Genomic DNA, 25942 nt, shown 5'->3' with positions numbered 1-25942 from the left:
TGAATTAGCAACAAGAGTTTACGGGATGTACATAGCTCAGTGGTTAATGCTTCTGACTTTGAACATCGAATTCGCAGGTTCGATCCCTGCTGAAGTCTAGAAAAAGAAGTCTGATGAGGAGATGTGGTGATCTCCGAAATAGTGTTATAACTTCTACCGCTTAGACTTTGTTGCTTTTTCAATTTTTCCTAATAAACAATCGTGGTACAAAGCTCAATAAAAATATTAAAAATAAAATGTTAACAAGCCACAATAACATTGACAAAAAAAAAATAAAATAAAAATAAACAAGTTGAATAACTAAATACTAAATAAATTTAAATTAAATAAATAAATACAAATAAAAATGAAATAAAATCAAACCGAATAAAATAAAATAAATAAATAATCATGATCAAATGAGCTTAAATTAAAATTAATAAATTAAAATAAAATAAAATGAAATAATAATATAAAATAAATAAATAAATATTATATAATGAGCTTAAGTTAAGTTCCATAAAATAAAATAAACAAATAAATGAAGAACTTTGATAAAATATAATCAAAGAAAATCAAATAGAATAAAATAAAATAAAAGTAAATGTAATAAGAATAAAGTGAAACAAGTAAATAAATAAATTCATTAACAAACAAAAAATAAGTAAATGAAAAAAAGGCAAGCATGTAAATAAATAACTAAAAAACTTAAAAGATAAATGGAATGAAACAAAAATAGAAGAGGATTTAATAGAAATTCAATAAAAAGAACTGATTCGAAATAAAATAAGACTGAATTAAAATAGAATAAAAAGAATGCATGAAATTAAATTAAAATAATTTGATGAAGTTATAGTGATGTGAAAAGTAATAGGGACGCGATATTCTGACCGCCTTTGACTGGTTTCTTTTTTTTTGTTTAATGTTTATTATTTCTTTTTAAAATGAATTATCTAACAAAAACTAAATTCAAAACTTTTTAGAAAAATGCAACAAAATTTGACAACAAAGTATTTAGTCAAATTTTTTAGAAAAAATCGAAGTATGTGGTTTTATAGCCCATTAAATTCAAGATCAGATTAAAAAGAAATAATAAACATTAAACAAAGAAAGAAATCAAGAAATTAGTCAAAAGTGGTCGAAATGTCGCGTCCCTATTTCTTTTCACATCATTATAACTCCATCAAATTATTTTAATTTAATTTAATGGATTCCTTTTTTGGGTAGAATTTAATGAAATTAAATAAAACAAGAATGTGAAAAATAATTTATATAAATATTTATTTATGCATATACAGTGGTGGAAGAAATAATAGAAACTTTTTATTTTGACCAGTTTTTACTATATTACTTTTGTTTATTTTATGGACCCTCATATTCTTATTTGATGTTTAATATTTTTTATAAAAGTCTACCGCATTATATAACGCACACCATATAAACCCACATTTCAAACGTTGTACAAAAATTTTAAAAATTCAACCAATTTTACCGAAATACCCCAAAAATTTCGAACTTTTTATTCAGAGTTTAAAAAAAAATTCGGTTACACAGTTTTATAACTCATTCAATTTTAGTAGGTCAAAGTGCAAATTTCAGAACGCTAGAAAACCGCGTTGATTTTTAATAATTTTGTGGGCTGCCGGTGTTGTTTCTTTTCTTCCATATAAAATATGTTCGACCATGCTCAAAGTTTCTTTTAATATGGAAGAAAATGCCTAACAGCGTCAGCTAAAAAAAAATATTAAAAATCAATGCGATTTTCTAGCTTTCTGACATTTGCAATTATTCAAGTAATTCATCCTAAATGTTGTATTACTTTCAATGTGTGCAAATTAATGTAAAATTCTTGTCAATATTTAATGTGAGTTTCAAGTGATATTATGTGTGTAGATAATAAGTGTTAAGTATACATGTACATATGTAACTATTGTTTTGTATATATGTATGTATGTATGCAACTATTATTATGTTTTTGTTAATCATGGTTTTCGTTCGTTCTTCATGTTTATTGTTTATCGTTCAAATAAAACAGACTCCCTGAAGATGACACGAGAGTGTCGAAACGCGTAGGAGGGACAAGGGAAAAATATAAGCATTTCGCCTTTTACTCCATCGTCCGAAGCAGCTCCAACCCAGCAAACAAAATTCATTGGAATTTGGCCCATACAAATATAAAAATTTATTTATTTATCGCTGTCAACTGTCAGTTTTGGTTCTAGTTAGCAGTTAACTGGCAGCCGAAGCTCCAGTAAACTTAACTCAAACTTATCTGACAGATGGACGCTAACTACACATGGAGAAAACGAAAATTTAGCTAACTCTAGGTTAAGTGCCTAACTGCAGATGGTGCAAACGGCCCTAAACAAATACCATAACAAACTCCAGTTTACCATAGAAATGGAAGAAAACGCACGCATCCCCTTCTTAGACGTCTGCATTCACAGAGAGAAAAATAGCTTACTTTTGGACTGGTACTCCGAACCTACATCTTCTGGCCGCCTAATTAACTACTACTCATCACAACCCACCAAATACAAAATAAACACCGCCAAAAACCTAATACATAAAATACTTACTTTAAGCCACCAACGATTTCATGACGCAAACATAGACAAAATAAGAAAAATACTAAAAAGCAACAATTACCCCGACTACCTAATACGCGAACTTATACAACAGAAAGTAATGGAAATAACCAGCCCTCAAAATAGAGCAACATCTACAAAAACAACAGACACGAAAAAACAATACCACAGCATAACATACATCCCCAAACTATCCGAAAACCTCGATCGCGACTTGGCTAGAAAACAAAATATCACTCTCGCCTACAAGTCCAATAACACTTTATCTACGATTTACACAAAAACAAAAAGCCCTATAGACACCAAACAACAGAAAAACGTAGTTTACGAAATAACATGTAAAGGCAAAGAAAACGAAGCCTGTAACAAAATAATATATATAGGAACAACAAAACGCGCTCTCGGCGTTCGACTAGCAGAACACCAGGCAGACATAAAATAACACAAAACCAATACAGCACTATCACAACACATAACCACTAGTGGGCACACAGCTGACTTTGCAAACACAATAATAATAGACAAGGAAAAAAGGGAAAAGACAAGGTATACACTGGAGAGCCTAAGAATAATGCAAAAAAGAGAAAAAACAATAAACAAGAAAGAAGATACCGATGACATTGCTGCTGCATACATGTATGTTCCTTATGTAATTTTTGTCAAACGTTATTGCATATTTGTAATTTTTGTACTTATTGTTGATACAGTGAAAATAAACAACCAGCCCCTGAAGATGCTAATGAGTTTAGCGAAACGTTCGGCAACAATAGTGGAATAACTTTGTTTTATTTGCACTAAAGGATGCAAGATCGGACAAGCCTATTAAAATATTAAAATTTAAAAAACAGGAATTGTCATTTTTGGTTGACGAATCGTCAATACAAAACTCATCTTCCGTTTTAAGAAGCGGCTTACTCGAACTTGAGTTGGCAAATTCGTCATCCGATGAGGACGCTTCCCAGGTTAAGGATGAAATCCGAAAAGCTTTTTACGAGATTGATTCCTACAAAGAGAAGCGAATCGACATTGACGTGGATTTAATCGAATATTGGAACAGCAAGAAATACTCTTTCCCATGGCTCCGAAAACTTGCTTTTGTTGTCCATTCAGTACCTGCAACGAAAGTTAGTGTTGAACGAGCTTTTTCAGCATTGAAACTTGTTTTAACGGACTTACGTTATAATTTGTCCGACCAAAATTTGAAAACAATTTGCCTTTTAAAGCTAAATAACAATATTTTATAAAATAAATTAACTGCTTGAATGAAAAGACTTTGTTTTTGAATTGTTTGAAAATTGGGAGTAAAAAAGTTTTAATTTCGATCCGCTTGAATTGCAAATTGAAGATGTCAATGCTGATACTGAAGTTGTCATATGTCCTATGTGTTTTAAATGATTTTAAATAACCAGTATAGTACGGACTTCAGAGCTGGGTCGTAATGATTCCTTTAGGAATTAAATTACTCCCAATTACAGATTCCAAGGAATTGTAATTAGGAATCAATTCCTTCAGTCCACAGCAAAGGAATCGATTACTTTTTCAATTCCTTGAAGTAATTTCAAATGTAATTGGGTTTTTCTTTAATTCCATTACAAGGAATTTCATATTGTAATTGGAATAAATTACGTGCTAGTAATGTAATTTTTTTCCAATTCTTTTGAAAGGAATTGAAAATGTAATTGATTTTTTTTCAATTCCATTACCTGGAATTGCAAGAGTACTTTAGTTTTTCCAATTACTCAAAGGAATTGTAAAAGTAATCGAGAAACTGAAAGTTCATTCATGAATATACAATGTGGAATTTTTGTTGTGGTCAAAGATTAAAATCGAAAGCACACATTGGACATCTTCTATGTATATCTATATATATATAAAAATGTTGTGTTCGTATGTCACGGTCATCAAAACCCGAGAACGGCTGAACCGATTCGAATAATATTTTTTTTATTATTCGGTATAATACCAGAACCAATGATATCGCAAAAATTTGGTGGGTTGCCACCTATTTTAAAATTTAATTAATTTAAAATCAATGAATTATTACAATATGGGTATTAAGTTAAAGAGGTTTAAGAAAAGGCCTCCTATTTGAAAATTTAAACTCAGTCAAATTGTTAAAAAAAATGAAATATTGCCATGTGGGTGTCAAACTAAAGAGTTTTAAGAAGGCTTACTGCCGAAAATATGTTTGAGGAGGGTTGCCATCTGTTTGAAAATTTAACTAAATTACATTGATAAAATAAATAAAATATTACAATATGGGTATCAAATTAAAAAGGTTTGAGAAAGATAACTGTTGGAAATATTTTTGAGGGGGCTGCCACCTATTTGGAAATTGTAACTCAGTTAAATTGATAAAGTAAATGCAATGTTGGCATGTGGGTGTCAAATTAAGAGTTTTAAAAAGGCTTACAGTCTACCATGAACACTTCCAGAAATATGCAATATGAAAAGCTCGGTTTATATGGGAGGTGCCACACGCCATTCTCCAACCATGCAAATTTTTCTCCATGAGTATGGAATTGGTCTTATATATGTATATAGATATCACCATACCCAGTTCTAGTCCTCTACCACAAATATATGCAGTTTTAAAAATTCGGTTTGTATGGGAGGTGCCACGCCCCCTTTCTATATCGAAACTTTTTTTAGCTATAACCATCCTTGGAAAGTCTGCAGTAGATTCCGAAATTTCAAAAAAATCGGTACGGCCTTTCTCGAGCTTTGCGAACAGAAAAAAACGCCTTTCAAAATATATATTAGTATAGACTAGCCAAACTCTGCTTATTTTGCGGGTTAAAACACTACTACCGATGAAAATCGATGGATAAATAAACAAGTTTGCAAGGGTTAAGTGAAAGTGCAATAATTTTTTGTATGAAATACTAGCAGGAAATTTAACAAAGCTATTGCAATTCAACAGTAAAAAAATTTTTTTATAAATTTTTCGATTACTTTTTAAATTACTTTGAGGAATGGAATTGGAAAAAAAATCAATTACATTTTCAATTCCTTTCAAAGGAATTGGAAAAAAAATTACATTTTCAATTCCTTTCAAAGGAATTGAAATAAAAGAAATTACATTACTAGCACGTAATTTATTCCAATTACAATATGAAATTCCTTGTAATGGAATTAAAGAAAAAAACAATTCCATTTGAAATTACTTCAAGGAATTGAAAAAGTAATCGATTCCTTTGCAGTGAACTAAAGGAATTGAATCCTAATTACAATTACTGAGGAATGTAATTGTAATTGTAATGTAATTGCATTTACCCAGCTCTGACGGACTTCTCGAAAATTATTATTAAATCAATTCCTCATTATATTTAATTACATAGAAAACATTCAAAGAAATACTCCACGGATCTTCATTAAGAATTGGCATTTAATATGTTGCTATCCCGGGCATCAAACGGCAGCTAGTTTTGGTCTCGTTTGCTGAGTCAGAACCCGAACATCAACAAATTATATATTTTTGAAATCTAGGAGGCAAGACGAATCGATTGGTACTTTATTTAGACCTAAGGTTTTTTTGTTATTTAGCTAAGCCTTTTATTTTTGCCGGAAAAAATAAAAGTCACATTTTAACCGTTATTGTTTGACTGAAAAAATAAAAGTCAAATTATAACAGTAATTTTTTTCTCAGAAAATAAAAGTCACAAAATAACTTTTTTCTCGAAACTTTTGTTATAAAAGTCAAAACCGGTTGGGTCCCTGTTTAGCACTTATGTGTCCACTTCTTATGTAGTAGGTACGAAAAGTGTGCATTAAAAAGTAACGAAATGGCAAGTAACTCGAAGTCTGTAGCTCCACATTTCACAATTTTCAAAATTTTCGGTTTATTGCGTATAGGTTTTGAAGCATTTAATTTTAAGAACTTATTAAGTATGTATTGTATTCGGCAAACAATTACGAATAATTTGATACCTTAGCAAGTGGTGTGTTTTCAGAATAAACTAACTTTTAAAGATAAAATATTCTGCGATCTTGAGCGTAATTTCTATTGCAAAAACACCTTAATTGAATGCACATTTGGAAAATACGTCGAAACGATCTAAATCTTTCTATAACTGCTAGTCCTTATAAAATTACATATACCTCCAAAATGCTTAAAAAAATTTGTCTCTAGAAGTGTGTAAAAACCCCGATTTAGTACTTTTAATTATGCTCCTTCTTGTAGTCAGAATATTTCGAGCGTGGCATCAAATCAAATTTTTTTCGACAAAGGTTATGATAGTTGCTCTTACTTAATTGGAGCCTTTTAAATCCAATGGCGTCCCCAGTTTTGCCCGATTGTCTCCACTTTTGGAGATAGCGGTACTTGAAACGTTGCTTAAATTTGAACTATTTTATAAAAAAACTCTCAGCTTTGAAGATATTTTACTAAAATTTTGCAAACGCTTGTATTTTAATATTTCCTTCACTATCTCATAAAATCATCGAAATCGGTTCACCCTAAAATCTAGCTCCCATACAACTGATTGTCCAGAGATGCTGTTTTGCGTTATAACTCCTCCAATTAAATAAGTAAAAATTTAGTATAGGTTCACTTTAACATATAGCACGCATACAATTTATTAATCAGATATGAAGTTAGAGTTATAGTGCAAAAACACATATCTGAGTAATCAGTTGTATTGGAGCTATACATTAAAGTGCACCCATTTCGATAATTTTAAGAAATAATTAAGGTAATATTAAAAAAACATTATGTGCAAAATTTTAGTAAAATAACTTCAAAACTGATGGAGTTATTTATAAAATAGTTATAATTTTATCAAATTTTCAAATACCGTTATCTCGAAAACCGGAGCCAATCTGGTAAAACGGAGGATGCCATTGAATTTAGATCGTCCCAATTTAGTGAGTTCAACTTTCAAAATCTCTGCTCAAAATTTACAACTTGAACAACGTAATTTGAACCCAGCTTATTCTTTTGTTTTCTATTTCATGTTTATTCCTCGTCTAACTTTTGAAGCACTTGATTAAAATGAATTACACTTATATTAATCGATTTATTAAGAGAATACGAATAAAATGATATATAAAACATAGGTGTGCTCACAAATTTAAAAATTAAAATTTTTTTTGGAGGTGTACCTATTTTTTAGGTTTTCCCATATATGTACATATATTAAAGTGCCCATCGAAAATAATTTTTTTTTGGGAATTTCAAGACCTTACCTCCTAATTTTATTCGTTTTATGAGAAATAATATTGCGTATTTTTACAGAGTTTTTTAAGGTCATTTAGAGGTCCCGACCTGTCGATTTAGGTCATAAAATACGATTTTGTAGATTTATGAGTTTTCGAATTACTATTTTATTTAGGCTTTTAGAAAGGTATATAATAATCTATTGTCGGACTTAGCTTGTTGGGATTTTTTATCGGGTAAAATAAAAAAAACCTATATTTCTCTTAATTTTTAAAATTTTGACCATCGATAATTTCCACAGTCTCACAATATTTAGTACTATCTAAAATTAAATATATACATCTACACCGATAATTTTATCCAGCATATAATCTTATAAGTTTACGCACTCTGTTACATGAACGACCTATACTTTCTTTCGTTTATACTTGCGACAATAGTCGTGTTTTCTTTGATTATCGAGCTCAGTATCAGTAACCTTATACTACCAGCACGAGGACAAAGAAATTATAAAACCTAACTAACTAAATAGGAAAAAATTATATTTACGAGGTAATATCTATTTAAATAAATATACACATAACATAACGGCGATTTGTTTGAAGCAAGTTAAAAGAAACAATGGCAGAATGTCCGTTTGTGTATGAATCAGGGTTGTTGCGAATATTCGCATTCGCAACCGCGGAGCTTCCGCATTAATTTTAACATTCGCATTCGCTTTCGCATTCGCAAAAATCAATGCGGATCTTTTGCGAATGCGAATATTGAAGGCACCGAAAATTACAGTTTTTTTACGAGTTAAACTTGGCCAAATATTTTTATTCCGAAATAAAAGTACTTTCCGGATCCTTATCCAAATTAAACCAGTTTGGTATCAAATGAAAGAGGACTTAAATAGCTTTAAAACTGAAATGTCTAAACGAGGAAAGCCACATATTGAAAAATATTTCAATAAAAAATGTTAATTAATAACCATAGAACAAACCTTTGGTCAGGTATGTATTTTTACGAATTTCTTTAGTATTAGATTATAAAAAAATTTTAAATCTAGCTGGTAATCTTCGTTCGTGTTTTCTGTTTAAAAGCTACTTCAGTCCGCGTTCATATGCTACCAAATTTGTTTAATTTGGATAAGAGGTTTGTTTATTATCCGGAAAGGATGTTTATTTCGGAATAAAAAATATTAGGCCAAATTTAACTCGTAAAAAAATAAGTGTTTTTTGCGGTCCCTAAAAAATGATGCAAGTGCACTGATAACACGTACATACATATATCTGACCAGTCACAGAATAAAGCATTAAAAATGAATTACAAAAGCTAAAATCGGAAAACGCTGATGACGTGACAGGTTCTCCGAATTCCGAAACAACCAAAAGAATGAGAATGAAGAATTCTTTGGAAAACAACGGTGTTTAAACAACGATCGTGCCATGATGCTAGATTGTGAAGATGGAAGTCAGGAGGATACATCCGACATTTGCGGCCCCGATGAAATTCTCAGAAAGTAATTATTGCACCGCAATAAAAATAAATAAATATAACTGAAAGTCCTCTCAACTGGTGCAGTCCCAATCGAAATGAATTTACAATTTTGTCAAGTTTCAAGTTTTTAAAGTTTGTCGCTTAGAGCGAGTAGTTATAAAGTGGCGCAGGTTTGATTTACGACCCTTTAAAACGTTCTTATTAAATAGAATGTTCCAATTTTTAAGTTCAAGTACTAAAAAAACATTCAATCTTATCATGAGTTTCATTTTTCCCGGCCCGGTTCACTTTTCACTTCATGGTTTTCATGTATTTACTGTGGGCGGAATACAAATTTTCGGGCGAAACTCAGGATAAGGCAGATTATTAAAAATTACTAACCTTTCCATTTTTTATTTACTTAAGTCACCTAATTTACCTACCTAAATTATTTTTTAAAAATACATGACATCCGCATTCGCATCCGCATCCGCATCCGCATCCGCGGATGTCTAAAATTCCACATTCGCAACATCCCTAGTATGAATTCATTTGTCACGGCTACCAAACTATGCATCCAAATTATGAGTGAAATAAAACAAACAGAACGGATAATAAATTGAACCAGATATCTATCAGGATCATATCGCTGTTGTTGAATTTTCGTGTAAAATTTTTATGCGGATCCCGATTATTGCCCAAGGAAACATAGCTATATGTGCGACAGCGATGTTCTCGATTTATCAAGTTTATTCAGTGAAATCGCTGGAGACATTTATCGGAAATGTGTAAACGAGTTTCCATACAAATTTTGACAGTTCATTTATAAGGTTTACACAATTATAAGTTTATACGGTTTACAATGCATTTGTAAGGTTTGATGAATACCCTTATTATTTCAATCGCATAAAAATTGTCGAAGATAGGCAACTTTTCTTAAATACGGCTCTGAAATTATATGTATGTATGTACCGGACTTTAAAATTTTTTGAGCAGTGTGACTAAGGAATTCATCAATATTTATTCAAAATTGATATATACAATCGCTCTTTACCAAAGAAGTGGTTTTTAAGAAATTTTAGGAAAATGGGGATGGCTCCGCCCACTTATATGATATATGCGTTTCTCAAAAACTATTTGACCGATCTCGAACATATTTGGTATGCACATTGTGCTTAGTTTCCTTAAGTACCGTCTTGAATATTTTTGAAATCGGACAAATCCTACTCCAGCTAAAATATAGCTAGCTTTGAGTTTTTTGAAATTACTGTCTGACAGTCAGATACTAGTAATAGTAAATAATAGATTTAATTTTATATAGTTTTAGATATTTTGAAATTGTGAAAATTATCGATGGTCAAAATTAAAAAAAAAATAAGAGAAATATGGGTTTTTTTATTTTACCCGATAAAATATCCCAACAAGCCAAGTCCGACAATAGATTATTATATACCATTTTAGAGGCCTATATATCCTCTTTTCAGATCATATTCGATCTTTGAAATCGAATCGAAAATATTCATCCAAAAACTCAAATCTACAAAACCGTATTTTCTGACCCAAATCATCAGGTCACGTAGTCTAAATGACTTTTAAAAAATCTATCAAAATAGGCAATAATATTTCTCATAAAAACAAATAAAATTAGAGGATATGGTCTTGAAATTTCCAAAAAAAAACCTTTTCGATGGGCACCCTAACGTATTCTATATATATACAAATGAAATGTTTTCCGTATGACGGCAATGCCTGACCAAACGGCTGAACCGATTTCAATTCTGTAAAAAGAGCTTTTTTGGATCTTCTGTGTGGAAGGTTTCTCGATTAAAAAAATTCAAAACTTTTTGTTGTTGTTGCCGAAAAATTAAGAAAGCTGAGACGTCACGATTTCACAATTTCATGGAGTTTTCCGTATATTGTATGTCACCAAACGGCTGGACCGATTTCGTTCGACTAAAAATTTAATCGCTAGGTGGCACTGGTGTCTGGATTTTTCTAAAAACTGCATTTATTTGCATATTTGGCTCATACTTGGAACATTTATTATCCAATTGAAAAGGAATATTTGGACTAAAAAATTACACGATAGGAAGCCTTGGGGTCGGCATATTCCTAGTGTTGTTATACAGTGAGAAAATAATGAATATCTACACATATACAAACGTCACAATAAAATGTTGAAAGTTATGGCGAAAACTGGGAGCTATTGTAAAAGGGGCGTGGCACCTCCCATACAAACTGAACATCTCCTATCGCTTATCTCTGCAACCGCTTATGCTAACGTCATGAAATTTAACATGGCTACATATGTTATCAATACCGAAGTTATGGCTGACACGACTCATTTAGCCAATGTACGGGAAAACTTTTCATCCTGTGCGGCAGCGAGGATCCTTTGCCCCTTTTATAACAGAAAACGCTCATCTGTGCTCTTATGTTTCCTTATAAGGACTTATATTGGCTTCCGCATGTTGTAGTTGCAAGATCAAAGAAGATTATGCACGCTTGGCAGAGATTTCACAGGTGGAAATAAGACCATCAGCAAAATTCACGAAACCGAGAGAAATCAGTACTCCATATGGCACCAAAGTGCTACTATTTTTGGCATATGTAAGAGGAGGATTCTGCTATTTAGTTGTTTAAACTTTTTTACTTGACATACCGTTTTTGCTTTTAAACGCAATTTTTGCTTTGGCCCACTCAAAATATGTTATTAGGCGCCGCGAAGCAAGCGGGAATTGGCTAGTTATTTGGATAAAGAAAGGTTACGCAAATTTAACATCGATGTGATGCTGATAGAAATCTAGATCAATTTGTGCTCAACTCTGTTGGTTTTGTTTCCTAATTAAGTGAGGAAATTTTAATTGAAAGCACCAACATATGAATATATACACAAACAAATGTTCGGTTATGGTTAAAACAATTCAAGTTTTTGTATTGAATTTTTGATTTAAAATTTGTTTCTTCATTTTCAGTAGGGTTTTTTGCACATTATCTTCTGTGTGAGAATTGATCGTAATAGATATGGATCTGAATAAGCGACTGAAACGCGGCTGTTTGTCAAAAGCATACGATTTCGAACACGCGTAAATGTACATTTGCTAAATGCTATAGCATGAACGCTCTTCGAAAAAATATGTTCGAATATGCTAAATGTTTCATTTTAAATGCAGCAATAACGCCGCATTAGCTTATTTCTTGTACAGAACCCATAAAAATAAATTGGAGGCAATCGAAAGTGTGACACCAAATTTGGAGTCCGATATGAAAAAGAATGTCTCATATATGTACAATGCACATACATATTTACACAAGTATTACATATGATAAGCATATATAAATGCATGGGCGTAGACAGGTAGGGGCAGGGGGGGCCCGGGCCCCCCTAACTTCCAAATTTTTGCCTAGATATTCAAAAATAGTACCACTAAATGCTTGCTTGATAATTTCGGCCCCCCTCCTAACTTTTAAGGTTTTTCCTATACATATACTGTATAACAAATTATACTCCCAACGCTAACAAAATAATTAGTAAATTGATTTGAAAAGTGGATATGTGGATCATCCGGTTCTGTATCAAGTTATTCTCTCTAACTTCAAAGCACTTCCATTTGAAAAGGGTAAAAACCTGGCTGCAGTCGACAAAGAGCAAAAATAGTTCAATTGTTTATTACTTTGTCTTTAGGTTTGAGTCTTTTCTAAGTGTACAACGAAAGTTTTGTATCACAGAACCAATCTGGGATTATTGATAGAACTATAGACCGGTTGGGTGAACAGCCAAGACGTTTACTTCTTAAGTGTGATAAAACAAAATCAAGTAATATATTTAGCATAAATGAATATACCAGCATAAAAAATCTGCATACTCAAAATGTTCAATACGTCCTCATATTTATACATAGCTATGTATATAATTTAAGAGAAGATATTTCGCTGCAAAGCAGTGATTATAAATTATTAGTTTACCTTACAAAATTGCGGAGGAATATTACAGAGTATACGGAAAAAAGTTCATTTTTTTACATTTTTTATTTTGAATAACGTTTGGTCCGACTATACTATACAGGTATGTAGAGCATGAATTTAAAAAAACATCAGGGTTTAGTTGAGATATTCGCTTTTGACCACTATGTTTTGTACATTTCCCAGTACTGCAAAGCTTTTGACTGTCATTCAACTGGGAGTGGCCCGCGTGCGCTGGGTTTGGGTCCGGCCACGTTAAAACCCTGCCCAATGAAAAGAAAACACATGCCTCGGATGATACCCCCTTCTTTTGAAAGGAAGGACTATGATTTTAGGGGATGCACTTGAAATATCCGAACCCTTAATCGGGATGGTGCCTCTGCCCGGCTGGTTGATGTCCTAGGGAAAATAAAAAAAGGGCCCCCAACAATCCAAGGAAAGTTCAACGTCGAAAAGCTGCAATCAAAACAGACGGCCAATAGATTCGGCGCTCGACCCTCACACCTGCTATGAGAGAGCACTCTTCAACAAACCGACTTGCGCGATCAGTGGAAACACATTTCCCGCTCATTACTGGTACGATGAGGAGTGTGAGAAAATGCTTGAAATGCTGGCCGACAGAAAAAAACACCCGAAATTTTTAGCAGAGAGTTGAGCGACTTACGGACGGTTTCAAGACTCTTGTACGAACAATCATGGCTACCGATGTCCAGAACGTACTCAGATTATGGAGGGAACACTTATCGACCCTTGTGAATGGCAGAAGCACTGAACGAAGTGGAAAAGACGAAACCGAGGTCCCAATCGATGACAATGGAGTCGATATCAGCCAAAAGCTGCATGAGCTGACGGCCTGTCAACTGAGCTATTTAATTACTATGGCAAAGAGGTAATAAGGTGCATGCCCGACGGCTGAAATTCAAGTGCGCTCTGCCCAATCCACAAGAAAGGCGACCCCGCCATGCGTGCCAACTACCGCGGGATCAGCCTTCTAAGCATAGGTTGCAAGGTCTTAGCGAATGTATTGTCTACCATAGATCAGGTATTCACAATACCCCAACTCTTGGAAAAGACCCGCGAGAAAAGGATCGGCACTCAGCACCTATTTCTCGACTTTAAAACCGCTTTCGACAGCACTAAAAGGAGTTTCCTATATGCCGCTATCTGAATTCGGCATCCCCTAAAAACTCATACGGCAGTGAAAAATGACGTTGAGCAATACCACCAGCTCTGCTCTGTTGCCGTTCGCCACCAGACGGGGTTTCAAACAGGATGACTTTCTTTCATGTGACTTCTTTGATCTGATGTTGGAGAAGATAATAAGATCTGCAGTACTGAACCGCTCAGGAACAATTTACTACAAGAGCGTAAAATTGCTGGCTTATGCCGATGACACTGACATCAACGGTAAGAAAAACCGCGAAGTCTGTCCTGGCTTTTCCAAGCTGGACAAGGAAGCAAAGCAAATGGGTCTGGTGGTAAACGTGGACAAGACGAAGTATCTCCTGTCATCAAACAAACAGTCAGCACACTCGCGCCTTGGCGTGGGTGCCAAGGTTGCCACTGTTGACAGTTACAATTTCGAGAAAGTAGAGAATTTCGTTTACTTGGGAACCAGCATTAACAGAGATAATAATGTCAGCATGGAAACGCAGAATCGCTTTTGCGAACAAGTACTGGCTTTGGACTGAGTAGGAAATTCAGGAGTAAAGTCCTCTCTCGACGTACGAAAACCACACTATAAGTCACTCATCATGCCCGTGCTGGTATATGGCGAATTAAAATACAGCGGCTCAACTGGCTTGACCATGTCGTTCGAATGGATACCGAAGCCCCACCTCCGAAAGTATTCTGGCTTCACTTGGCATTTCCAATTGGCGTCAGTTGGCCAAAATCGCTTTGGCGGTTACAGCGCCAAATAAAAAGAAGAAGAGAATCTATAACCTTATCAGTTACACAGTGTTATAATCCCGACGAAATCCTTGATGGTGGTACCGGGAGGGGAACGGTACATGACGGTAGGAAGTTTAGTTTGGGCTAAAGTCTCACACTGACGGGGTTAGGCTTTCGATGCTTCCTCCTCGTAAAATAAACATGCTCAGTAAAAAGTTAACAATTTAAATCGACGAATAGTTTGATATCAACTTTTGTGGACTTCTGTTTACTTGTTTTTTTGTACAACAAATGGTTACAATAATTTTTTGCTATAATAAACAATTTTTTAGTAAGTAATTATTGGTTTTGACTTTTTTTTGGTATGCCCCCCCCTGAATTACGTATAAGTGCATAGCTGCATCAACCCTCATGCTGTTGGAAGGGATAATGCAGTGCTTATCGCTTTTCTTGGTATGTGCAGATGTGGTAGATGCAAACACGACAGTCGGGTCCACGTAACCGGAACGACCCAGATTTATATCTGGCCAAAGACTGTCACTCCAGCAACACTCCCCAAAAAGTCTTTGGGGAATTTGTATGCTGCTACAACAACAACAACCGAATACCCTAAAAACCAAAGCATTGGTTTATTGTTTATTTTGGTATGCATCTCATCGACTAAACACGCGTAATAAGGTGCCTATCGTTACAGGTATGCTTAGGGACACGATATCGAACCGAAAGTATCGATATGGTACTCATTTAAAACATCGCTTTAAAAATATCGGGTACCCTTTAATATCGGAATAAAAAGACTCGATATTCCAGATATCGATACCAAAAACCAAAACATTTATCTGAATATAGGTCTCGCATATAGGCCGCTGTGGTGCAGTGGTTAAAAGTGCGCAAGCCTTGAAAATGAAAAACAGCTTGCCATAAAATACAATCGCCGTTCAGAGTCGACATAAAACTGAAGGAACCTCCTTTGTGGCGCAACATTAAGGCGCACGCGACAAATCGGAGGAGAAGTTCGGCCAAACACTAACATATTGTGTAAGCGCCGGACTTTATTATTATTTCAAAACGTTGAGATTGAGGTGTTGACTTAAAACACCGAGGCCGCGGGTTCAAATCCTACCGCATGCAATCCTAACTATAGTTCAGATTTCTGCTCTTTAAAGCCCAATTTATATCGGGAAGAATTGTTACAGGCCAACCTTATATGCGTAAAAAGCTAACTCAAATTCCAAGATTTGTCTTGCGTGACATTTCGATTTGAGATTTATGCTCAATTGGCATTTTGGCACGACTATGGATTAAAATTTTTCTCAGCACATTTCTCTAAATTTGACAGAAATGCAACTCTGAGAAATCACGCACGCAAATTGATTTCGGTTTATCAAATGAGAAAAACTTGCGTGCGTGCGTAGAAAAACTCTCGCCGGTAATATTAGGTTGAGCTGTTAATAACATTATGTAATGTGAGTTTATGACATTCGATGCGATACTAGGGTTCTGGTACTCGATTCCAAAAAATATCGTTTTAAAACTATCGAGTAGAAAATATCGGTATCGAATGCCAAAAGTATCGATATGGTATCGTATCGTATCGAAATTCGTGTCCCTAGGTATGCTGTTGCCAAATCAATTTTCGGAAATATTACGCCACCTGCCATTTTTCTAAACAGCTCATCTACTGTTGGCAATGGCTGTTCACCGACCAATAAAACCGAGTTCAACGGAACTTTATAGTCCCAGCATATTCGGACTCCAACACCCTTTTTCCGCACCACGACAATTGGCGTAGCCCACTCGCTGGTTTCAACGTTCTTAAGAAGACCTTCTGCTACTTGTGCATCCAATTGTATATCCACTGCTTCCATTAATGGAAAAGAAACTCTTCGGTGTTTCACAAACTTCGGCGCTGCATTAGGTTTTGTAATAAAAATAATAATAATAATCCCAACGGTTTTACCCTCCTTTCCCGCCCATCCGCGCGAGGGGCGCAGTTCGCATGACGTACGAAACCATTATTGTCAATTTTTGCGCCGAGTCACGAAAGGCAGGAGTTTGTTAAGTGTCGAGATCTAAAACTATTCAGTTACAAAACCAAATTCATCAGCTGGTTATAATGTATTTATGTTAGTCAATCATTTATTGAGAGCTACTATCCGCTCTCTTAATGCTGAAAAGTGAATCAGATATATCAAATGTGCTGGAATGAGAGTTAAAATCCTGGCATAAGCAACGTAGTTTTACAAGTTTTCAAAAATAGGGGACAAAAGTGTCTTCATACACGGGAGGGAACATTAAGGCTAACTTCACCCAGAAGAAGCGGACTTCAAATTGAGCCTGTCAGTAATTTAACCATAAAAATTGTACCAAGCATTTCTCTGCGACTAACAAATGTAGGAAGATTAATAAGTATATTGAGAATCTCAACGGAAATTTCTTAAAGCAAAAAGTAGGAAATGTTTTTATGAATTGATTCTATCTTGTCTGAGTAAATTTGATACCTTGGATTCCAAACCACCGAACCATATTCCAGAATCGGTCTAACTAATGTTGTAAAGAGTGTTTTAGTGATATAAGGGTCACTAAATTCTTTTGATCATCGTTTCACAAATGCAAGTACACCTTTAGCCTTGTTGACTGTCACATTAATGTGAGGATTAAAATTAAGCTTAGGATTCATTGTGATACCAAGGTCTACAAAATTGTATACCTTTTCCAGGTTATGGTTACCTATGTAAAGTCAATTGACATTATTACCTTTTTAAAAGCGAAATAAAGTCAACAAAAATTTTGAAATAAAGTCATTGACGCTATTTCCTCATTCAAATGGAAATAGCGTCAACAATACTTAAAGGCTGAATTTCTTTATTCATTCTGAACGTTTGGAATAAACTTTTTTGTTTACTTATTCTTTAGAACGTTCCTGATGATATGTTAACGTATATTTCAAAAGCATTCTGTTTATTCCGGCTGTGAAATGGGATTATCCGGAATGTATAAAGAAACGCAGCCAAAGTATGTCGATTCATAGAAAAAAATGTTGTTCTTACAATAAACATTGCCCCGTAAGTGTTGTTTTTTAATAGATGAAAAGGGTTATTGCCAAATCCTCAGTGTTGTGATATTAATCCACATACAATCATGAACTACCACCATTTGATTTTATTAAAAAAATTTAAATTACGAATATGTAAAAACACGATGCGAAAAACTAAATGCGCACAGCTGGAATACGAGAAATATTTGAAGAAAGAGTGTAGAAATGATCCATACGTTGCAAAACATGTTTCGTTTCCACAAAAATAAAGCGAACACTATTAAATTGAAGAAACAGTCCATGTCCAAAAACCCCGGAGGAACACTGAAAGAATTCTGTGTTTTAAATTAGCATATTTTGAACGAATTCGGAATGTCTAAGGTGGAAAAGAAACCAACTTTTCTATAAGGAAACAATTATGGAAAAAGAATTTTCTTACACTGTATTCATGTCTCCGCCAGCGATTTGTGACGACATCATTTACAAGCAGCTAAGGAGAATGACGACACTATTTACTAGATGGCACTTGGCAATGTGCCAAAATGCGGGTATAAACAATTATTGATTATTTAATATCGGAACCGAGATCATATAAATGAATTGATTGGTTTTCACACACTTTTGAGAAACAAATTATATGATTTTTTACTGAAGACAAGTTGTTGCCCCAAAACACAGCAGAAATCTTCCAATCAGGGCTGCCAAATATCCTTAGTTATGAGGTGCCATATTGAGGATAAAAAAGGGCCAAAATGTGCCAAATAGAAAAGTGAAAGTGGCAAAAAGGTGTCATTCCTTTTAATTATTCACATTTAGCAATAAAATAAAGCTACATTTTCCAAACAAAAGTGCTTTGATAAAATAAGGTAAACCAGTTGAATAGCCTTTATAAATTAGAAGATTTTAGTTGAGAAAAAGAAGCGCACGCAAAGGATTTCACAAAAATGTATTGGAATGTAATTTTTTTACAAAAGTACCATTTTGGCACTTTGTGCCAAATTGAAAAATTAAGTGCCATTTGAAGTAAATGGCACGGTTTGAGCCAAGTTGGCATCCCTGCTTCTAATAACTTACAAATATAAAAATGTGAAATATCGAGGGCTTGAATTCATTAATACCATATATCTGCAATTTGCACCAAAACTAAATTGTGATTTTAGAAACCATCTGGGTTTTATTACCTGTCGTTATATAAGGTAGCATTAATATCACAGATGACGGTTAAATCTTAGGTGGATTTTTATATCAGAATCTCATCTTTGTGAAAAGTTAGCAGATAGAGGGTATTTTATTGAATATAAGCCCTCGATGTTTAAAATATATAAAAATTTTATTTCAACGTATACAAAAAATAAATCTACCTGCGTTACAGCACGGCGGGAGACGGGGAATGGGGGCCGGGGGGCCGCGGCGTAGCGTGACGTAGTGCGCGCGCCGGTCGCGCGGGGTACACGGGGCGCGAGCGCGGCGCCCGCCGTGTAGCGCGCTGTCGCGGGCCGCCGCGAAACTAAACAAATTTAATGTTTGAATGAGAAATAATGTCAATGGATTTTATTTCGTTTTTAAAAAGGTAATAATGTCAGTTGACTTTATTTCGCACCAGGGTGGGAAATAAAGTCAATTGACCTTATTGCCGTTGATCTTATTACCTGTCACCAACGCGCACTGCTAACCACTACAGCACCGCGGTCGCCGTTCTCCTTTTAATATTTTTATGTTAACCCCAGTGAAGAAAATGTTACGTTTTTACAAGCTTTAATTTAACATCACTTACATACACATATATCCTGGAATTTTGCTATCAATTCCAACCAACTTCCCGATGAGCTAAAGACCCGATGACAATGAAAGACGAATTAATCCACTAGGTGGCGCAGGTTTAGAGATGTTTTAAAAACCCGTATTTATGGTCCGATTAGGTTCATATTTGGAATGCATATATATTACTTTCATGGAAAGAAATAGCTCCACAAATGGTCCGTTTGATTTATTTTATTTGTAAAAACTTATTCGGCGTAATCATAGTCAAAATTAAGTTCATATTTAAAGCTACTTGCGGCTTTTTGCCGTAATTTTTAATGGGATATCTGTCAAAAACGCTACAACTAACTTTAAGTACAAACTTAATATTGCCTTCAAACGCCCTATTTTTTAATAACAATCGATGTTACATCGATGTTTTGCTTTAAAACGTCGAAAACGTCTATGGTAGCAAACATCGATGTTTCTCCACCTCTATCATAGAGATAATCAGCATAATTTGTAAGAAAACAAGAAGGGATCTGGTCAGGACCATAACTAAAGGACTCCTTTAAGGATTTCAGATAAACAACTACACCATCGGGACATATTACTGGGATATTTATTGAGTTAATTGGACATAGTTTAAAAGGATAGTAAATGTTAGCATGTGAGTTAATGGAATAATTGGATTTGAAAAGCTGAGCGAACAAGTTAGAAATTATTTTATTATCACTAGAGACGGCATTTTGATACCTCATGGCGGACGGAAATTCATGTACATTACGCTTGGAGTTTACGAAATAATAATATGAATTGGGGTTATATATTATGCGCCGTTTGACTTTACACAAACGAGCTTGCAAGTCTTTAATTTTTCTCGTATTGGTCGAAAAAAATACGAGTATTTACTAATTAAATTTTAAATTTTACTGCTTTTCTGATTTTGTGGTATCTAGTTAATATGTTTCACACTGACTTTATCATTATTTATTATCTTGTTCCAGTCTAGTCTAATCTCCTAAGGTGGAACGTGTGCATAGGACGGCTGCCATCCCATGCACGATAGCACTGCCCACTACATCCACCAAATCTCTGGAAATAATGTTTAATCTTCGGACAAGCAAAGTACTTGAAACTCTACCGGATAATCTACGACAGATAGATTTTATCACTCCTGTACTCTGTTTATACAAAGAACTCACCGCAAGAATCCTAGAGAGGGACGAGAGGGAAAGGCCCACAGACCTGAACACAGGATTCAAGGCCATATATACAGATGGTTCCTAGCTTAACAAAAGAGTGGGTAGCCGGATCTACTCTAACGAACTCGCGCTAGACCTCAGTTTTCGCTTATCGAACCATTGTAGCGTTTTTCAAGCATTAATTTTTCAAAACGCCATAATGGAGGCTTATAACCTTCGACCCTCCAGAACGGCCTACTGCTATCTATTCTAACAGCCAGGCTGCTATCAAATCTCCCAATTCTAACGAAACAACGTCCAAAGTAGCCAGAGAATGCAGGAAGACTCTCAACCTGCTGGTATCAAAATGCTCCTTGACTGTTGTATGGGTCCCTGGACATGGGTACATTTCTGGTAACTCCCTAGCCGACGAGCTGGCAAGGAGAGGGACGGAAATATCTGAAGCCAATTCTGCTTAGAATGCGGGCATACCTCTAACCTCCTGCAAACACAGACTAAAGGCGGAACCCGTTGAGGAGGTAAATATAAGATGGGCCGTGGAAACCACCTACCGAACTACCAGGAAAATATAGCCAAAGATTGGTGTAAAGGGATCCATAGCTCTTACCCGTCTGGACCGCTTCTCCCTCAGATTAGTAGTCGGGGTAATCAGGCTGATGGGCACAAAATACTATTATTTGCAAGGACCATTACTAAAATTGTAACTAACTTTTCATTATTTATTAATTCCTTTTTGATATTCAGCAATAACAAGATGGAAAAAAAAATTATAAACCAAAATTAGTAATATTTTTATGAATATAGTTATACAAATTCACAGTAGAAACACCGGAAAACAATGTATTGGCAACGACATAAAATGTTTGGCAATTTAGATGTCAACAGAATAATAACTACGATAAAAAATGAAACCAAGCTTTTTTCTGTGAAGGCCCCGACGCTTCTGTTTTCTATGCTGAGGTATACTCGCCGTGCCCAGGGTCCGTTACAATAAATTTATATTGTGGGGCCTTTGAAAATAGTAATTTATTTACTTATTTCTTATCCTCTAAAAAAACGTGTTACTACTTAATTTCTATGAACATAATGGCCCGTAGTTATAGACAAGTTAGAGGCAGGTTTTAACATTTAAAACTGTATATTAAGATAAACACTCATTTAACACTTTCATAGTCAACTTAAAAGACCTTTTAACTTTATAACGGCGTTTTAAATTTAAAATGAGGTTGACGAGGTTTTAAAATCTTAAGTAGACGTTCTCCTATCAAAATTTGCGGAAAAAATACAAAAGTGGTTTTAATTTGAAGAATATGCTTCCAAATCAAAGGATATTTCGAGAGTTTGCGATTTTGGATGATACGATCGCAACCAGAAATAGGAAAACATACAAGGAACGCCAAGATCCTTTTCAATTGAAAGAGGAGGACCGCAAGCAATTAACTTCACGAACTCTTTTCACTTCCTATAAAAATTAAATTATTTATGTTAATAAATTATATTTTACAAAAATTTGTTATTTACTTACAGTTTGCTGCGCCATTTTCAAAATTATTTATAAAAGTCAGTTGACACAGGGTGAACTTGCTAAAATAACAAAGTTTTCCTAATGCCGATTGGTTACTTTTTTCATTTTATATCAATGGCCCTGTTTTGTGTCAATCTAGCGAAAACCTTCCTCTAACATGTCTATAAATGACTAAAACTTAAAGCCTGCTCTAAAGTTAAAGATTAATTTTAACTAGAAGAGGTTTTAACTTTCGACTATAACTACGGGCCAATACGAGTATGAATTCCTAACGGTGGATTCCCAGCGCGCCGCTCCTATGCGACATCCACGCTACTGCTACTATGCGACGTCGGCGGTACGGTGTCGGCGCTGTGCTGCTACGCGACGTCGGCGCAACTCTGTCAGCGCTCTGCTAGTGGACGGCGTCGGCGCTCTACTGCTACGCGACATCGGCGCTCTGCTACTATGCGATGTCGACGCTACTGCTACTATGCGACGTCGCCGTTACGCGGGCTTGCGGTGGACTGAGGTGTGGCGGCACTCAACCCCTGAATGGCCAAGCCTGGTATTGCGAACAGTGTACAAGTCAAAGGCCCTTCACTAGTAGCTGTGCGTTGCCGGCGCTACCCGGCCGGGGCTCTACTGTTGGGCGAACGGCCGTCGCCGTCACGCGGGCTCACGGTTGACTGTGGGGCGGCGGCACTCTACCTTTGAACAGCCAAGCCTTGTATTGCGAACAGTGTACAAGGCAAGAGCTCCTCACTAATAGCTGTGCGTTCACGACCACAGCTCCGTGCTGACTGACTGGTATGTTGCCAACACGGCTACCACATTTGGTCACTTGTAACCAAAATAGGTAACTTTTTGAGTCCTTTGTAACTTGGCAACTTTTTTTATTTTGGTAATTTTGGTACGTTTGCCGTGTATAAAGTCAGACTAAAAAAGTTGGATTAATTTGATAAATTGCACTGTGGTTGTGTGTAGCGGTGACAACACTACTAGAGACAATTGCGTTGATCAGGCAACACATCGCTCAGCAAAAATAACTAACTACATATCGAAGAAAATTATCGCTGGGCAGTCTACTCGTTAATTTATCACAGTGTGGGGCGCCTGTCACACGTTCAATATTTATTGTGATATTTGGATCGTGATCCATATTGATGGATTTCAAAATAGTGGTGGATCGCGATCGGAATGCTATATTTTCAATATTTATCGCATCACTATTTACATGTTTTTGTGTCGAGAAGTTTAAAGTCCAATGATGAAGCCTAAGAATCTTATCTTAATGTTATTTTATAGAAAATCATCTATAATTTGTACTATATGTATGGTGATGCCACAAAATGCATGCTATTGATATCACGAAATATGCCACACGTTCAATACTTATTGATAGATCTTTCATCCATATATAGAGAATATGAAAGTAGGAGGTTTGAACAGCAGTAAGTGCGGTGTATTTAGGCGCTTTAGCGTTTCGGTATATGCATTTAAGTCGAGCTTTTAAATATTTTTTTTGTTCTGCGGCTAAGATCCCGTTCAAAATACAATAGCTTAAAGCGCGTTTTTATGAAAAGTATATTTTCCGGCCGCTGTGGTGTAGTGGTAAGCAGTGCGCGCTTCAACTCCGCAACGCCTGGGTTCAAGCCCTGGTAAAAGCAACATCGCAAAAAATATAGAAAAAGGTTTTTTCTTAACAGCGGTCGTCCCTCGGCAGGCAATGGCAAACCTCCGAGTGTATTTCTGCCATAAAAAACAGCTTCTCATAAAAATACAATCGCTGTTCTGAGTGGGCGACAACATCAAGCCGCACGCCACAAATCGGAGGAGAAGCTCGGCCAAACACTAACATATGTGCCATCAATCTATTATCAATATTATTATATTTTTAAACGCGTGCGTTGCAAAAATATTTATGTGTTGTTTTTTGTTTCACAATTTTTTTTTATATTCTTTTTACACGTACATATACGGAGATTGAATAAGAATTTATTTATTTATATATGTGAATGTATCTAGTTATTATATGAGGCCTTGAGCGCTAGAGTAGCTTAATTGACATTTCAAACAAAGTTGAGGTGCACCTTAAAATGCTTTACCAGAATTGAAACGATAATAGCCCGAGGCACTCCCTTTAAGCTTTTTTACTATAATATGCAGCATCACGTAGGTGCAATTAATTTTCTAGTAAAATACCGCATCTATTTTTTATAGATCCTTCTTTCTCATATTACTAAAAAAATTTTGTTAAATGAATTTCTATAGTTCTCTTTTAACAAAACTATTTATTGTACCCATGTCTTATTTATGGCAAATAAACGATAAACGATATAATTAAACGTTGTTTTCGACTTGGTAACTTTTATATTCAACAATTTTTATTGAGCTCGAGGAGATTTTTTTTTAATGAAAACTTATTGTGGAATAGCAACAATAATTTGAAAAAATTGTAGAAGTGATAGCTATTTCGGAAATCACCACATTTCTTCATCAGACTTCTTTCAGTAGGATTCGAACCGACGATCCCACTAACTCAGCCAGTTGCCTACGCACTGTGCTGAGTTCGCCTTGTTAATTCTTGTTGCTTATTTTCCACTATTTCACTTTGCTAAGCCAACTATAATCAAGCGCAGCTATTCCACTGCAATTCACTTGATCGTGTGGTTGTTGGTTTTTGTTAATATTTTCTATTGTTAGAATGTTTAAATTTTATGTGTGCTCATCCTTAAGTTATTTGTTTTTGTTATTTATGGCCTTATAACAATTAAATTCAACAATTTTTATTGAGCTCGAGGCCGTTTTTTTTAATGAAAACTTATTGTGGAAATGCAACAATAATTTGAAAAAATTGTAGAAGTGATAGCTATTTCGGAAATCACCACATTTCCTCATCAGACTTCTTTGAGTAGGATTCGCACCGACGATCCCACTTACTCAGCCAGCTGCCTACGCGCTGAGCTAAGTTCGCCTTGTTAATTCTTGTTGCTTATTTCCACTATTTCACATGCTAAGCCAACTACAATCCAGCGCAGCTATTCCGTTGCAATTCACTTGATCATGTGGTTGTTGGTTTTGTCGGTTTTTGTTAATATTTCTAATATTAGAATGTTTAACTTTTTAGGTGTGCTCGTCTTTAAGTTATTTGTTTTTTTGTTATTTTAAGGGCTTAAAAATTTGTTTCAACAATTTTTATTGAGCTACATATATATTAACAAAACCAACAACCACATGATCAAGTGAATTGCAGCAGAATAGTTGCGCCTGATTGTAGTTGGCTTAGCATGTGAAATAGTGGAAAAAAGCAACAAGAATTAATAAGGCGAACTTAGCACAGCGCGTAGGCAGCAGAGTCAAACATACCAAAAAAGAGAAACAATATCACCGGAAGTAAGAAGTCGCAGAGCA

General features: G+C 35.0%; 1 protein-coding gene across 1 annotated transcript in view; it reads left to right on the top strand.

Moving 5' to 3' along the window:
• LOC118732964 (myb/SANT-like DNA-binding domain-containing protein 3) overlaps positions 1-23135 on the top strand; it is a 25677-nt gene extending 2542 nt beyond the window's left edge. Inside the window, exon 3 of the mRNA XM_036462103.1 lies at positions 22836-23135. Within this exon, the coding sequence (XP_036317996.1) occupies positions 22836-23135 (300 nt within the window). The remainder of the gene's footprint in view (positions 1-22835) is intronic.
• Positions 23136-25942: the final 2807 nt, after the last annotated feature.

The sequence above is a fragment of the Rhagoletis pomonella genome, unplaced genomic scaffold, assembly GCF_013731165.1.
Source record: "Rhagoletis pomonella isolate Grant_MI unplaced genomic scaffold, Rhpom_1.0 Rhpom_scaffold_00001, whole genome shotgun sequence".
Classification (NCBI taxonomy): Eukaryota; Metazoa; Arthropoda; class Insecta; order Diptera; family Tephritidae; genus Rhagoletis; species Rhagoletis pomonella.
This window is presented reverse-complemented; position numbering and strand designations above follow the sequence as displayed.